General features: G+C 46.5%; 1 protein-coding gene across 3 annotated transcripts in view; it reads right to left on the bottom strand.

The window, feature by feature from the left end:
* Positions 1-17,741, bottom strand: part of crebbpa (CREB binding protein a) — a 45,656-nt gene that overhangs the window by 14,217 nt on the left and 13,698 nt on the right. For 2 of the 3 annotated variants that reach the window (XM_056586808.1, XM_056586807.1), the window contains exons 3-12: positions 9,981-10,248; positions 6,998-7,111; positions 5,868-6,128; positions 5,140-5,242; positions 3,883-4,020; positions 3,402-3,519; positions 3,096-3,267; positions 2,712-2,774; positions 2,447-2,568; positions 530-730 (exon numbers count right to left, since the gene is read on the bottom strand). In XM_056586808.1, coding sequence (XP_056442783.1) covers positions 530-730; positions 2,447-2,568; positions 2,712-2,774; positions 3,096-3,267; positions 3,402-3,519; positions 3,883-4,020; positions 5,140-5,242; positions 5,868-6,128; positions 6,998-7,111; positions 9,981-10,248 — 1,560 coding nt within the window. The remainder of the gene's footprint in view (positions 1-529; positions 731-2,446; positions 2,569-2,711; positions 2,775-3,095; positions 3,268-3,401; positions 3,520-3,882; positions 4,021-5,139; positions 5,243-5,867; positions 6,129-6,997; positions 7,112-9,980; positions 10,249-17,741) is intronic. The other variant, XM_056586809.1, reaches the window with a different exon arrangement.

The following is a 17,741-nucleotide window of genomic DNA, read 5'->3' on the forward strand; positions in this document are numbered from 1 at the left end:
AGGAGGAGGAGGAGGAGGAGGTGGTGGTGGCAGCGGGCGGGGGCGTGGAGTGCGGGGGGTTCTGGGAGGGGACTACTAGCTGTGTGCCCAGCGAGGGGCCAAGTGCATTCATGGGGAGGTTAGTGCCCTGCTGGGCCGGCTGCGGCTGCTGCTGCGGCTGTTGAGGCTGCGGCTGCTGCTGGAGAGAAGGACAAACACGGAGAGCGGGCGGATAAACGGACGCACACGAGAAGCAGACACACACACACACGCACACACACAGAGGTCAGGAGATCAGACCCGAGGCGTACAAACGTGTACAACACAACACAGAAGAGATTTGGCGTTTAGAGGCAACACGGTGGGGATGAGGTTAATTTCAGGGAGGACATCGTTTGATTTGGTTAAAGGATGAGGTTGTTTAGTAGTAGCTAGTCTAGCTAACACAACGTAACCCGTCTCCTCACAGAAGAAGCAGGATTGCGATGCCTCCGTTCGGTATTCGAACAACACATCCCACGGACCCCCGTCTTGCGTTGCCTCCCTTTACCTGCGTGACCGCTGCCTGGGCCTGGGGTAGAACCATCCCCGCTCCCCCGGGGATATTCAGGGCTCCCGTGGTGGAGCCCGGGGGGAACTGCTTCTGGGCCAGGAAGGGTCCCTGGCCCGCCGTCTGCCCCACCATGCTGCCACCGCCGTGGGCCGCCATCATGCCCTGGGCCTGGGGCATGCGGGACGGGGACATGGCCATCTAAACCGCAGCACAGGAGGGCCGAGGTTAAGGACCCAGTGAGTTAGGGCATCGCCGAGCCAACCTTTTAATCGGCTGCATTAAGAATAAGCGCGCACACAAATACAAATATACATATGTACATAATATATGCATAGGGAAACACCTTTAGACTAAACATCTTTTGTCATCGCAACGTTGATCAACGACCAAGAGCATGCCGGGTAGAGCTGTGCGATTATTCAAATTTTGATCGCGATTTCGATTTCAGCGTCAAACGATCACAAAATTAACAATTATATTAATTAATTTCTCTTTTCGTTTTTTTTAATGTTTTATAGAAAGGGCGGAACAGCTGGATACATATCCAGCTGTAGCCATTTTGTGTAATTTTTAAGGCAACGTTTATTTTGGGAGAGACACGCTGAACAAATACAGCATGTTTTCAAACTCAAAAATAAACGTGATTTCAATATTGAAATCACGTTTAGACCTTTCGGTGTGTGACTTTCCGTCATGGATAAGAGGACGCGGAGTGCATACATTTATTTTTCGTACTGATGCTTCAGTCTGCCACAGGACAGTGTGGGAATGTGAATCACAGATTCATTCAGAGTACCTCCTAAATCAATCCACGTACCCCACATTGACAAATTTATATATATATATATATATGTTATGTTTCCTCATGTTGTTCTTGTTTGCATAAGGGATGCAAAGAAAACCCCCAAAAAACTGTGGTCCACACGTATTGCTCTGAGGGCACTTTTATGGTGAGCAAAATGTGTCCAAGGTAGTTTCCAACAATCAACATATCGAAAGTCAGTTTTAATAGCTTCTTTACACAGTCCATGAGCGTATTAAAAACACTGGGGATTTTTCCATCACTTGCCTTTGACGGTTAGCTGCTCGCAAGATACACTTCAAAACTTTGGTTTCAATGTACGAGACCTTTTGGAAATATCGGGATTACCGGTAATTGCATTTAAGTTAGGCTCCATAATAGGCTGGGTACTTTTTTATTTGCCTTTTGTGTAGAAATATTGACCACAGATGGCTCTATAGAGACTACCGTTGCCCGACGAGTACTCGGCAGGAATGAACTGTTGACACACTGTGACTCGTACCAGTCATCCATCTTTAGTGCTCGGGAGGGTCGTTTGGAATGCGAGTATCTGCTAAATATCCAACTTCTCTTTGACTAAAACAAAAAACAAAAACTTAAAAACCGCATAAGCTGCGGTTGAAATGTGTGAAACTCCAAATACTAATAACACACCAGCGCTATGCTCATTTAAATTTCACTTTCAGCTTTAATGCTGGGTGTTCCCGGTTCGTTGAACGTGTGGGGAAGTCCACCCCGCCAGACCTGTCAGTAAACCGTAGCAAACAACCACTTCCAATTTCAACCACAAAGAAACCCTGGGAAACGATCATAAAAATGAGGGTACGTGCTTATCTTAACAAAAAGGTGCGACTACTTGACTAACGTTGGTCGAGTATGATTTTGCAATTTTTTAAAAAAGCCTTTTATTTATAGGCCCTCTTGGTTAACTCCCGAGGTTAATCGAGAGCCCGGCGATTCATTTGTCAACTAGCGGACTATCGAGTTCAGCCCTACTTGTAATAACCACTACATTGAGTGAATAAACCCGAGTACCTCCCATTCGACTGAGCCTGCCTTTGAGTCTGTATGATAAACCAGCCTTGACGACCAGTGTCGGTGTGGCTACTGACCGCTGGCACGGAGCTCATGGTGCTCTGCTGTGGGTGGTTCATGGGGGACGCGGCCCGCTGTCCCATGGGGGCCTGGGACATCGGGACGTTGGGAAGAGCCATAGTGTTGAACTGGTTGATCCCTGCAAGGAACAGTCAACCAGTCAGTCAGTCAGTCAGTCAGTCATTCTCATAAGAGCACACCACTCTTTGGCAGCAGTCACACACTTACAAACCGGGTTGTACGGTCACAAAGAGTGTTTACACGATAAGACAAGTGGCCCACCTTGGGGGACCTGCATGCGGTTCAGGATCTGATTTGGCACGTTGGGAAGAGGCACGGGACCGTCTGGAGGTAATGAAGGACAGCAGGAGACATAATCAGAGGACCACAAGTACATTGTTTAACAGTCGTTGCTGCTAAGACCTTTCAGCCAGTCAAACTAAGCTGCGCGGTGCGCTACAGTTAGATTTGTAGGAACAGATATGAGTCGGGAAGTTAAACATTGAGCTCAAATCCCACACAAATAATAGATCTTTATCACCGTCACTCACAGAAAATGCGACATTTTGGTTCTGGGGGGAGCCACTCACTAAATGACTAACTTCTCCATCTAACCTGCAAAATCTAAAGCACCCTCCCTGGTGGAGGTAGGGAAGGCGCACTCACTCTGTGGCCTGGGGCCCAGGGCACCGGGCAGGGGAAGGCCAGGCTGCTGGCCCCCCTGTGCGGTCAGGGGGCCCTGATTAATGATCTGCTTCTGCAGCCGCGAGCGCCTCTTCTCCTCCAGTTCCTTCTGGATTTTATAGATCTTCTCAGCCAGGAAGTGGTAATACTCGTCCTACGGGGAGAGGAGGGAAATGAACCAGAATATATCAAATTAACTTTAGGAGTGTCTTTTGCTCAGTCAGATGCCTTCCCAGAAGTGAAGCTGCCAAGGTTTGTCCTTGTGGCAGCCCGTTTCCAGAGACTCACCCTGCTGTTCGCCGACTCGTACATGTCCCCTTCCACCTTCTTGGCGTAGGCCACCAGGTTCTCCATTCGCCTGTCCTTCAGGGCTGCCGGGTCCGGAGTGGGGAATATGGCTTGTACTCTGCAGCCCGGGGAACACAAGACAAGAGAGAGAGATAATACAAGAGAGAGACAAGACAAGAGAGAGAGACGAGAGACAGAGAGAGACAGAGACGGAGCGGGAGAGAGAGATGAGATCCAGCAGTGTTACTTACAACAATACAAATGCACATATCCCAGGCCAACAACTTCCTCAGCAAATGACAGAGCCAGCAGTTGATCCAACTTCCCCACAAGAACTCTCTTACAGACAAGCATTCTTTGAACACAATAGGAGATGATTTACAACCAGATATTGATAGCTGTTCCACTGTTCATGAGTGGTGCGTGCAGTAGCCATGCATTGAAAGCATAGCGAACATCTACTGCAGGTGTGTGTACGTACAGCTTGTGGACCAGGTGATTGCGGAGGTCCTGCGTCACATGTTCATGCCACGTTTTCCTGGTGCCGGTGGCGGAGAGGGGAGCTGCCGTGGGTAAATTTCCCTTAGAGGCCACAGAAGAGCCGTCCGAGAGCAGCTGACTGGAGAGCCAAAGGCGGGTCGGTGGGAGAATCATAGGGAAAAACAGACCGCAAGTCATGTCAGTGCGTTTCACTTCTAAAGCCCGTAAACCGTTAGATTCTCAAAGGGCTTGTCTGGCCCACATTATACAACACCCTGCAACCCTACAGCCAGAAACAAGTCGACAAGTCCAAGGGACGAAAACTTGAAGAGGGTGCCCTCCTTCTTGGGATAGTTAGGAGTGCTCTAAGGGTCAGATGTCTCTAAACTAATTTGATCATCCACTGTTGCATACGAAGAAGCTCTATGAATATATGCATCCCTGCAAAGTGTTATGCTGAATGAATGAGGTTTCGGGAATTACAAAGACCCAATGATACTGTGGTCGGCTTAGCTCAGGAGGTAGAGCAATTGTGTCTTGTAACCGAAAGGTTGCTAGTTCGATCCCCAACCTCCTAGCTGAGTGTTGAGGTGACCCTGAGCAAGACACTTAACCCTAACTGCTCCTGACGAGCTGGCTGTCGCCTTGCATGGTCGATTCTACTGTCAGTGTGTCAATGTGTGTATTAAAGGGGACCTATTATGCTTTTTCGACTTTTATGACCTATAAACGTTGTTATAATGATTGATAGTCATGTTTAACCATACAAAAGTGTAAAATAATGACGTACATGCATTTCAACGTATTCCCAGCTGACAGTCTGGGGTGGCTGTGCAGAGCGCTAAACACTCGGGACAGCGTTTGCATTCAGTTGTTCACATTTCCGGGAAATCATCTACGTAGACGTACTCCTGCCGCACCCCCATATGCCTGGTCAAATCTGCCCGCACGCGCGCTTCAAGGAAGGTAACCAATCACAACGGAGTTGGGTTGGCAGGAGGGGGACGGGGGGGCGGAGAAGGACGAAACCGAGCGTTGACAGAGAATGCTGAAAGCGCCCAGATGAGAGGAAGAGTTTCCCGAAAATCTACATCGTTTTTTGTGTATGGTTAAACATGACTATCAATCATTATAACAACGTTTATAGGTCATAAAAGTGGAAAAAGCATAATAGGTCCCCTTTAACCGATGTAAGTCACTTTGGATAAAAGCGTCTGCTGAATGCCCTAATTGTATTTGTAATTGATACGGGACTGACTTGTTAGTGTTGAATGCGTTGGGGAGGGAGGGGTCGGCGTGGAGGTTGCTTTGTTTGGACGTGGGCCCGCCGATCCCCGTGCCTCCGGGGGCCATCTGGTTTCCTTTAATGACAAAGACATAGCATCGCATGACAATCATTTGAGATCCTTTGGATAAGGCGAAGAATCTGAGTTATTGTCATTGCACATGTACTCCACAACAAAATGAGATCTCTGCATTGGACCCATCGGCAGCCTCTATTACTGCTGATGCCTTGGTCGAGAGCCCGAGCTGGAGTATAACCACAACATGCATGTCTCGATGGTCATTACGGCGCAGCCTCTTTGACTGCTGGTGCCTTGGTTGATACACAGGTGTATAAACCCAACATTGTGTGCCTCGATGGGTCTTTGTGGCGTGCAAGGAAACCGGAGCGCCCGGAGAAAACCCACGTGGACACGGGGAGAACATACACACACACACAAGGTCCCCCCGGCCAGGAGTCAGACCCAGGGGCCTTCGGGCTGTGAGGCCGCACCGTGCCCTGGACCATGACATCAATGTTTTACATTGTGAGATGTTAATTGGGTTTCCCTTTCACACCCTAAATGTGTAACGCAATAAACCAGGCGAAACAGGGAATAATAGTAGTTTGAGTTAATTTAAGGGACTGCGATATCATTATTATATATATCTCATTATAGGATTATAATGAGAATTGTCGGTCAAGAGGTAAACAAACTTTACCAATTGCATTGATGGGTCTCAACTGCTGCGGCAGTGTTTGCTGGGTGTGTGCGTTGGTTGCTCCCGACGTCTGCCCGGCCCCTTGAGCCTGGGTTTGCCCTGGTGTCTGGCTGCTGTAGGGCAGCCCCAAGGCCGCATAGGCCCTCTGCATGGAGCTAGGGTCTATGGGGGTTGAGGTGTTGATGGTAGTGGTGCTGGTCTGGCCGGCACCCACTGACGACATGGGATTGGGAAGACCTGTGTTGGGAGAGCTCAGCATGGCTGTAGAGGGAAAAGGAGTGGTTCAATACATCACTTTTGTATTAGAATACAAATTGAGTTATTCGTATTGGCTGGTATATTTTGCACTGAATCCAACTTGATCAAAGCATCTGGATTGCATTCATCAAGTATTGATCATGTCTAATAGATAGACGCTAAGAGACAAACTACATACGCCTAGTATAATGCCGTTGGTTTGAGACACGAGGGCATCAATCCAGGGCTTTGAACGGCAGAGAACTGAATAAATGCATAAATCCCTTTGGGGGACGTATCATTTACATATTTCCCTGGGTTCAGTTCTTGGACAGAGCAATGGAGGAAACAGAGCGAAGAAATCTCGGAGTGGTTATTTGTTTTGGGGAACGCACAAGCCGTGGCGTTGTTCTCACCCCCGTGCGAACAAACTTAACGACCACAGAGGCTGGAGCACAGCGCCGACTGCTGAAGGACGTGTCGCAGAACATCAAGAGGAAGACAAACAAGGCCACCGGGCAAAAGTGAAGAGCAGTGCGGGTTGCACCCAACTTATTTCAGAGAATAAACGGCAAATTGGTTTTGAGGGGGCAGCAGTCGAGAGAAAACAAAGACTTTATACGATGGGCCAGAGCCAATTAACCCATGATGCAAGCGAACTTAAAGACCATGAACAAGCATTTCAGTTCGGTACAGAGGAGGACAGACGGCCAAAGATACGGTTCATGGAGTGTTTTTAAATTGGTACTAAAGTTGGGAGGACAGAAAGTTTGTGTTAAACATATGAATAATATAACATGACTTCATCATTATATTTTTTCCATTATAAAGAAGACAGACTTGTTTGATTCATTTGCTGTTGCAGACATTGGCCCAGGAGGCCGTGTACTCACGCTGCTGGGTGCGTTTGTCATTGGCGTTCTTGAGCGGAAGACACACAGGACAGTCGTGCCGTGTGCAGTTCTTCCAGTGAGAGATGATCTGTCTGGACGACGCACAGTGAGCCACTAGAGAGCGAGGCAGAGACAGAGACAGAGAGACAGAGACAGAGACAGAGACAGAGACAGAGAGAGAGAGAGAGAGAAAGGAGTCAGAGAGCCAGTGAGCAAGCAAGAGGGAGGCAACAGTTCAGATCTGCAGGTTGCCAGCATTCATCAAGTTCTCACACACTTTTGCTTCACATTGTTTTGATGTATGCCTGGAGTGACCGGCACTTGTTTATGCAGAGAACACACCATCCAAACTCTTGCAAGCTCCTCAGTAATACCCTGGGCAAAACAATAAGAACTAGATCTGCAGCAAAAGAATCAACTTGAGGCCATGGTCGGATGAACGTTTCCCACACGAGAAAAGGAATGTCCATGGTGTAAGATACAATCGCTTGTTCTGCTTTGGAGCTGTGGCTTGCTCAACAGTCTAGCAGCTAATCTGATGAACGATAGCAGCCTGGACATATGAGAGCCAGGACCTGGAGCACATTGCCTCGCTGCCCAGCGAGCTGCTGCTGCATCAGCAGAAGGACAACGATTATGATGGCTTCAAGCTTCGTGGACAATGCGCAAATACATACAATTACACTGTTTACGCTTTCACAAAATTGAAACACTTTTGGCAGTTCCTCAAATTAGACAGACCTACGGGCCCTTTGGCTGTTTGGCTTCACTGAGCAATCAGCTCATATTTAGACGACTCAGCCAAACTTAACAATAGCATCAATGAAGAAAGGCTCCCTCAGGTGAATTGTTAACCTACTAACTATGTCCTAGTGAGAGCCGTGAAGGCATCAACAATTCAACCATGAGCTGTGTCTCTCTTTGGTAATTTGGGTACAATTTTGATGATGAGGGCCAGGTTTACAGGAAATGAGCTGGCCCGTTTGTTAGCATGAACACGGCCACATGAATTCAAACCTCGGTCTCCAATAGTTGTGGCTCGCAACCATGTGGAGGGTGCCAGAGCAAAGCAGCAGATGACGCCAAATGTAAATGAGACTCGCTTCAGGGGAGTTTGTCAAGCGCAATACTGGTGGAGACCAAGAAGGGTTAGGCAATGTAAAGTCTCAACATTGCTAGCATAAAACCTTGTGTGTGCAGGTTGGGAGAATTAAATGGATGGAAATAGAATGGAATGAATACAATTATAAAAATGCAATTTTAAAGAGTTTGGACATCCTCAATGTCTGGACTGTCTTGACAATTTCACATATTATTAGCTCCATGGATTGAGCCAGAATAAGGGCTGTCTCCATCTTAATAATTGCGTTAGTTGACTAGAAGCATTCCATCCCGAATATTATTCAACTAGTCATCAATCTTGTTTTCATGCCGATTCAGTTTTCAGAGAGAGGAGAGGCTACTCCCAGACAGTTGACAGTGTGATTGAATCAATGTATTGCTCACAGCTCTGCAATGAAATAAGATTTGCCAATTTTAAATGGTAAAATATTTTCAATGTATCGCTCGATAACGAGATACATAAACAAGCTCTTGTTTTTAGATATTTGTGTGTGGAAATGTTATGCATGTATTCCAAAAAGCGGCTTCCGCATAAACAATACTTATCTCAAGTATGTTCCGCTAGGTGTTTTACACCCATTACAACTATACAAAATGTTGGTCTTAAATGTTAACCATTTCGATATTTAGATTCTACATCAAGTTATTATTTGAGATCAAAGAACTGACAAGGAACTATAAATCAAGGCCTTCTTGTTTTGAAGGCACCTCACAAAAACCAAGGATTTGATAGTTTCCAATTAACAAACACAGAAGTTCTGTTTTAATGTTTGTTATACAGTCCATGTGCGCATCACACACACACTGCTGATTTGTACAGCTTTTTAGGTTGACTTCTAGAGGGATACACAGAGATATCAATTTTGTATTCATTCGAGAATTTTTGAAACTTGACTCATCAGGTTTAATTGCATTTTAGTTGTCAAGTTGTACCCCGCTGTTCAGGGCTGGGTACTTTGTAAATGGCCTATCCTGTAGAAATATTCAGAGAACGGAGACTTTAGAGAAGTGCTGCTAGCTGACTCCATGGCTGTTATAAAAAACTAGACGCACTAGGACTGTCTTTGGTTCCCCGCGTCAGATCGTGGTCATTTACAGCGCGAATCGGTGTTAAATATGATAGCAAGTAGGGTGGGTTAGGCAGTAGGGTGGGTGAGGTGGGTGAGGCTGCAGTGTGGCGAGACGCAGCAGGATGGGTGAGGCAGTAGGGTGGGTGAGGCAGTAGGGTGGGTGGGTGAGGCAGTAGGGTGGGTGAGGCCGCAGGGTGGGTGAGGCCGCAGGGTGGGTGAGGCAGTAGGGTGGGTGAGGCAGTAGGGTGGGTGAGGCTGCAGGATGGGTGAGGCAGTAGGGTGGGTGAGGCCGCAGGGTGGGTGAGGCAGTAGGGTGGGTGAGGCAGTAGGGTGGGTGAGGCAGTAGGGTGGGTGAGGCCGCAGGGTGGGTGAGGCCGCAGGGTGGGTGAGGCCGCAGGGTGGGTGAGGCAGTAGGGTGGGTGAGGCAGTAGGGGGGGTGGGTGAGGCCGCAGGGTGGGTGAGGCAGTAGGGTGGGTGAGGCAGTAGGGGGGGTGGGACAGGCCGCAGGGTGGGTGAGGCAGTAGGGTGGGTGAGGCAGTAGGGTGGGTGAGGCAGTAGGGTGGGTGAGGCCGCAGGGTGGGTGAGGCAGTAGGGTGGGTGAGGCAGTAGGGTGGGTGAGGCTGCAGTGTGGCGAGACACAGCAGGATGGGTGAGGCAGTAGGGTGGGTGAGGCAGTAGGGTGGGTGAGGCAGTAGGGTGGGTGAGGCAGTAGGGTGGGTGAGGCCGCAGGGTGGGAGAGGGAGCAGTGTGGGTGAACGTACACAACGACCTCATGAGGCGGAGACACTCACCCTGACAGGACTTGCCGGCCTGGCAGTGGGTCATGTGGTTCAGCACGTTCTTCATGGTGCGACAGTGCGGGAGGGCACAGGCCCTCACCTCCCCGTTGGCCTGCTCTCGACGCTGGCACTTGTGTGCGTGGAGCAGCAGGACCAGCTGCTGCTGGATCAGCTTGCGCTTCTCCGGGTCAGCTGTAGGGACGGCCGCGGGCGCCGGCACGCCACTCGTACCGCCTCCCAGGGCCAACATGGCCGCCTGCTGCTGGGGTTGTTGCTGGAGCTGGACAGGGGGACAGAAGGAACATGATGAGCCAGACCCAAGAGATAGCTTCAGATTATTATTAACACAAGGCTGTTCTTCCGTACATCAATGTTTTACCAGATATGGGCAATCCGGAAGATGTTTTGTGCAGTTCTGAACCTCTATTATCCCGCCAATTACCCCCTAGCCATTTGGACAGGGCTAGTTTGAAAGAGGGAAGAGTAAAAGCCTTTAATTGCTCCCAATAACATCGGCAAAAGCAAAACCGATAAACTGTCGTAAAACGCTTCTAGAGTAAAATGAGAAACAAAGAAATTAGGCCCTGCTAGGAATGGTTAATGTGTTTTACTATCCTTGGTATATGTGCAATATATATTTAGGTGGTGGGCAGTATTAAATATTTAAACATGCAGACGAATAAACACTGTTGTTTGAGAAGTGAGATTCATGTAAGTTTCCGTCTCCTCCTCCCTAAATTTCAGTTTAGTTTTGTAGTGAACTCTAGCTCACCCAAAGTATTTGATCACACAGAGCTTAGCTGTTGGATCAATTCCCCTCCAGTCCCTGGTCAACACTGAAACCCCTCTCTGCATTTCAGTTGCTTCTAACGATGTAAAAAGCATGATGGATTTTCATTAAAATGTGCTGTAAACTAGGAAAGAAGGATAATCATCTTGGCCCCATTCGTTTTGGAAAAAGGGTTTCCGGCCAACACTAATTCAGCGTGGACATGATGTCGTGATCCAAAAAGAGGAAAGTGCAACACGGTTACGTGCTTGACGGTTTGTGCTAGCGGCACTTTGCGTTGTGCTGACCAGAACCTACCATGTTCGGCCCGCCGGTGATGCTAGCTCCTTTGAGCTCATTGGGGAAGGAAGACATGCTGCTGGCGAGTGCCGCCTTGTTCTGGAGTGGCTGTCCGGCCGCAGCAGCAGCAGAAGCAGCAGCAGAAACAGCCGGCCCGTAGGCCTGAGCCGAGAATGGGCTTCCATTACTGCCCATTCCAATCGCTCTGCTCGCTCTGCTCGCTCTGCTCCAAGGCGACTAACGTTAAGTGCGTTCAACCGTGACGATACAAGCCAGGGATGGCGAGAATCACACACACGTTTGTTCGATCGATTCATAAAATCAGCATACTAGCTGGATAAAACCTCAGCATGAACCTACATTTGGTTTCATGGCTCACCGTAGACAAAATATACAATCACTCTGCCATTCAGTTTGTTGCTGAATAATTGTTACAACGTCGTATGATCTTGTGGGTCTTTGAACAGAGGGTTGTATCACTCAAATCAGAATAGTTTGAATGGTGTAGCCATCAGAGCCCCGGTGTGATGGCCCATTACTCCCTCAATGAACGTAGCTTATGGCCCCCCCAACACACGCTCAACAATTCTCAAACCAAGTGAGCGCACACTAAACTGAGTGTCTTTAAAAAACACAGCTGAGAGAATTATCCGTCTTTACAAATTAATTAGCTTTTCCTAAGAGGTTTAGGGAAACTAATCAGAACATGAAAGACTTAAATCCAGGGGATTTAATGTTCTGCATTCAAGTATCATAACATGTCGGGAGAGGCTCATTTGTCAATAAATCTCCATGCCGTTGAGTACATTTTCACACGTGGCTCCGGGCAGAAATGGAGCACGAAACGCTGCTCTCTGTGGAGCTTCAACTAACAGCTTATGTGTGGGAATTGTCTGCTGAGGGGAATTAATACAAATCTGTGCAAGTCACAGAACCCGGCACCGAGGCTGATTCAGGCCTCCAGCATTAAGCGGTGAGTCTTCATTCTTTGTATGGAGGAGGTTGATCCTTCACCCATGTTTTGACTATTGTAAAATAAACCTCACCAACATTTGAAACAACTGTAAAGAGACAACTCCCTAGTGAGCCTCGCGGTTGACAGCTTGCCTAACCCCATGGCATGTGGAAAAACATAAATAAAAAGAGAGATCAATAGCAAACTGAGCTCTCCAATTCCGATACAAACACGCAGACAGCCACTTGAATGAACATGGAACATGGAAAAACTGCCAACAGCGAAGTGGCTCCAACAAACAAGTAGTGCTGTCAAGTTCTGGTCGGTTGATCGATGGCTTGGTCGATATGCACTTGTTTGACCAACTTCTCATTGTGTCTCCTAAGGCCTAAAAAAATTTTTTGTTTGGTTCTGGTCTCCGACCGACCCTGTCAATTTATGTGCGACCCAAATAATTTTATGAGCTTTAAAAAAAGAAATAAAAAAAAAGAAAAAGAAAATGTTTTCTTTTATTTTTTTATGCAAACTATAATTACGTTTTTGTACAGCTCCTCTTCATTCTATACAAGGATGAGCGAATTTTCTCGTTTTTAAATGAAAACAACCTACCTATCATTCGCTGCCGCTGGAAAAAATAAAATAAAAAAATAAAAAAAATTCCCTACCTACCCATGACCTCAACTGACAACCAACAGGAACCAAACTTTTTTTTTTTTGGCCTAATCCATTATTTTTTTTTAGGCCTAATCCATTATTTTTTTTTAGGCCTAATCCATTATTTTGAGGGGCGGGAGGCGCATATGCAGACTGATGCATTTAATTTTTGAGGGATAGGCTATGTTGTGTTGGAAATTACATTAATTATGAATAAGAATAATATCCAAGGCTCCGTAGTTAGTTTAAATGAATATATGGTTTGATAGAGTATTACACGGGAGATCCAATCACAACTTTGAACTCGCCCATAAGGAGGCCAGCTAGTCGTAATTTACTAGCTGGCTCCAAACTAACTTAACCAACATATCATCTAAAATCGTAAAGGATATCTTTAGTTTTTTTCATATTGTCTGCGATTCTGTGAACACAGAATTGGCTCGAACGACGGCGTCATCCATTGGGACCCATTCTATTAAATCCAGAAAAAAAAAAACTAAAACGGAATCTTCCGACGTGCGTCTTTTACTATGGGTGGGAATCTCCTGGCACCTCACGATTCGATTATGAGGTCAACGATTCGATTCTAAAACGATTATCGAAGCAACAAATTTACATTTCCTTGCGGGATTTTCAAAAAAAAAAAATATACATCCGAGTTGTTCCTCAAAGTTTGCTAATCACTTCCTACTTTTGTGATGATCATTAACGACATCAACAGATGAATTAACTTATCTAATATTTTATTAGAGAAAAAGCTCGTCACAAACTTTGTATGAACAATGCAATAATCAATGCAGCTTGCATTACAACACAATATGGCACTATGTGAAAATATAGGGTTCAGTTTTATATTATTTCTAATCTTTCTTTTCTATGTCATTAAAGAAAAAGCTGCTCTTGAATTAGAAGGTGTTCTTGTGTCTGGCTGCGAGTTTGTGTGCATGCTATGCGTAGGCTGAATCGCAATCATGTTAAGACAAATCTGATTGGCCAATACACACTGAAGTTCATTTATCTGCATCTAGACAGAATCGTTCCCGACAGAATCGCGATGCATCGAAGAATCGATCATTTTTCCCACCCCTACTGTATACTAAGCGTGTTGTCTGCCGTGTTACTCCGTGGCTCGTCCGGTGTGTGAGCCACTTCATATTGAAGCTCTGCATTAGCCCAGTCGGAGCAGGAGTGGATCTGAAACCCACTGACCTTCGCCAAACAGCACTAAGGTGTTGTTTAGGCAAGCAGATAGAGTAGAACGCACTGTGGCAGACTAATGCATTGTATCTGAGCGGTGTGCTACGGTTCGGTGCGGTCCGCTTATATTGGCGTTTCCAAAATGAGCGCGCTGAGCCGTACCTATTATCAAAACGTTGCCGCCCTTCTTGGGCGTCCCCCATTGTTGCCCTTTGTTTTTAATGTGTCGCATTCTCCTTTTTCATTTAATTTATCAGCAGGCTACACTGTGTTGATCTACTATGATATCACATACGTAGCTGCCGCAGCTATCGCCAAACGCATGGAAAAGCGAGCAAGATTTAGCGCAACCGAGCTTTCCCGCTCAGAGCCGCATCGTACCGCTCGTTGGAAAAGAGGCATACGTTTATCTAGAGATGACATGCAGATCTTTTTCTGCTAACCTTTGCCCCCCCATCGACCAATCGATTGGTCGTAGAGCTGGTTGAGTTTCAGTCGACTCCAGACTGTATCTGGTTGACTAAAGACCTAAATACTAAGGCCACACAGTAAGTAGGGCTTTGACTCCGAACTTCGTTATCAAAAAATAAATCAAAATTCGAACGAATATTAGGCAGCCCTTAATATTCAAACCTGTTGTGGGCAGGCCGAGAGGGAGAGACTTCGGAGAACCCGACGTAGTCCATTCATAATATTGTAATGACCACGGAAGAGGCAGTGAATGAAGTATTGATATAGACAGCGATTTATTAGAAACCTAATAAACCGTTGGAACACGCAAGACCGGTAACCATAGCAACGCGGTAAACAAACCTTGCGAAGCCCAATACAGCTCTTACTGAAGGCATTTAATGGTCAAAATATTATTAATAAATATTCCAATATTAATAAACAAACAAACTTCGAATAAGATTTTTGGGCAAAAGTCAAAGCCCCAACAGGGAGTCAGCGGGAATCCACTGGCCCATTGAACCATCCAAATGGGCAGACAACAGAGTCTGCTCTTGCTTCCTGAACCCTCAAGCTCCTGGCAGACAACGGGAGACTTGGCCTCGTCAGACCAAACAGGCAAACTCCCACACCTCGGGCCTTTGACACCTTCCCAACACCGATAATAAACGCCCCGTCTGCGACAGACACGCGCGTTGGCAGCCCTTCAGCACAGCCCCAGAGAGTGCACACCTACGCCAAGCCCCTCCGTCTTTCATTCCCCTGCTCTCCCAGCAGAGTGAGGGGGCACTGTTCCAGCGATCCTCTCATCACCTTACCGACACACCAGACAAGAGGAGGGGAGAGAGAGAAAGAGAGGAGCCAAATACATTCAACTGAATTATTGAGCCATTTCTGGCTGTCGGCATTCCTCGTCATCCTCTGATAAAAGACCTTTACAATCAAAAGCTTTCCAAGAGTACCAGACGGGCCAAGGAGCCTGCAAGCAAGCCACACAAGGATCACGCAAGAGCGGAAACCTAGTTATTTTCGCTCGGTCTTTTGCACACAAGAATCAAAAGAAGCGCGACACCCACAGCCACACTCACTTTGTCACACATGCGGGCGGAAAAGACTTACATCCTACACTCAAAAGCTCTATGGCTTGAGACTCACGGCCCGTAACAAAGCTGTTCATCCTGTGGTTTTTGGTGACATAATAATTACATGGGGGCTGGTTTAGCATTACCACACACCCAAACAGACAAAGGCTTCCTCTTTCACACACTTTCTAGTGGCAGTCTCTCGCAGAGAAGTTTGTTTATCTTCCGTTTATCAGTGTGTGGTGGTGGAAGCCTGTCTGACACGCGCCCGCGCACAAAATGAATCGTTTTGTTACCGATAGGCTATGCAACCACTGTGATGGCAGGCTTGAGTAAAGGAACCCTTTTGGCGCACACGCACACACACACACACACTGCCAATGGCACCGCCACGGGTGGAATGTCTCACAGGCCGAACTAAAGAGAAGGAGCCAGCCATGCCTACAACACACTTAACCATCTGAACAACATGGCGCATGTCTTTTCAGAGAAACATGATTCATGATTGCACAGAGAGCCCGGAGTAAATTATTGGCACTGGGGAGGGCCATTGTGCACAATCTGAAACTTCCCTGGAACAGCATTTGCACATGTGCAGTTCATTCCTGCACACGATTGTCAACCACCAATTAATTCTGTTTTTCCAAATCAGTCAATCTAGGACGCTTCAAACCACATTAAACAGGATCCCATTCACCGTTGCATAACGAGATGGCTCCAGGCCTTAGCAACTTTGGTCGCACCCCTTTATGAGTTGCTTTGTTGCAGTATTGGCATGTCCTTTGTCACGTACCTTCTATCGGTGTTCATTCTTTTGAACAGACTCATACCCTTTACGCAAGTTATAAAATGTCTTTCTATTTTTACCACCAGCGACCTCGACATCTGTTCACGAACCAGCTCTCCACTCTCCTCTTCCCGTATCAAAAAGATCTACCTACTTATAATAAAAGGCTCCTAGGTGGGCAATATCCTCCAACTACGATTAAATTGTAATTTTCTGGTGATCCATCATCCAGAATAGTTTACTCGCATTTTCTTTAATAGCGCATCATTGACACTTTGCACGATAATTGTACAAACCACCTTTTTAGCCTCAAAACCTGACGCGCATAGCAGCGCCATCCGTTCCAACTCATTACATTAACACACAAAAATACCTAAAATCGAATCTTTCGACGGGTTTGTCCTTTCTAATACGCGACAGACGTCTTACGTGTTGTTCTATCTTTCTTTTGAAGCATTATTCTAATAAAACCGTGATTATCCAATTGACAGTTTCAAAAAAGGGACTGTCTTCGTAGAGACAGCATTATTTTAAAATGTTAGAAGGTGAAGCATCGCAACCATAACATTGTTTGTGGAGAACCCTGTATATATTTATCGGAAATTACACGAGGATAGGCAAGACCATTTAGTTTGAATTGCGTTTTAGACGAGGTGCTGTTTAGGACAGGGTATTTTGCCCATTGTGAACAAATATCACCAAGCGACGGGTCTATATAGAGATGTGCTGTTGCACGACAGCTTCGCTCGGAAGCCCCGTCTCCTCAGCAGGTATGTACTTCTAGACACAGTGGGACTCATAACCGGTCATAGCGTTCTCTGCGTCAGAAAGCTGTAATTCGGAGTGTGAACATCTGTTAAATATACAATATCTCTCTAACCTAAAGTGGTATCTCGAAGATCTTTTTCCTATGCCACCACACATTCTTCAAATATACAAACACAAAGCAGCATTATGATGCTCTCACTTTCACTTTCAGTTTTGATGTTGGGCGTACCTGGCAGAAATGACTGTACAACTTCTCAAACACCACTAACAACTGCCAGCCAGTAAACATTGGTGAACTAAACTATGCAAGTTTCCACAACGAGTGAAGCCGGGAAGACTATGATAGGTTAAAGCATGTGACTAGCACAAACATAATAACCGGTCATAGCGTTCTCCGAGTCAGATAGCAGTTATCGGGGTGTGAATATCTGTTAAATATGCAATATCCGTCTCACTTAAAGTGGTATCTCAAAGATCTTTTTCGCATGCCACCACACATTCTTTATGTTCAACCACAAAGCAGCATTATGATGCTCTCAGTTTCACTTTCAGCTTTGATGTTGGGCGTACCTGGCAGGAATTACTGTATAATTTCTCGAACGCAGGGGAACTCCACTAACAACTACCAGCCAGTAAACATTGCTGGACTAATCTATTGCAGTTACAACAATGAGTGAGGCTGTGAAGACTTAATAAGTTAAAGCATGTGACTAACGCAAACATAAACGTCCAAGAGCCAGTCAAATATTAATACTAGCGCTCGGGAGGGCGAAAATGTAAAATATTCTTGACTGACCACCGAGCCGGTTAA

The sequence above is a fragment of the Gadus chalcogrammus genome, chromosome 3 (genome assembly GCF_026213295.1).
Source record: "Gadus chalcogrammus isolate NIFS_2021 chromosome 3, NIFS_Gcha_1.0, whole genome shotgun sequence".
Classification (NCBI taxonomy): Eukaryota; Metazoa; Chordata; class Actinopteri; order Gadiformes; family Gadidae; genus Gadus; species Gadus chalcogrammus.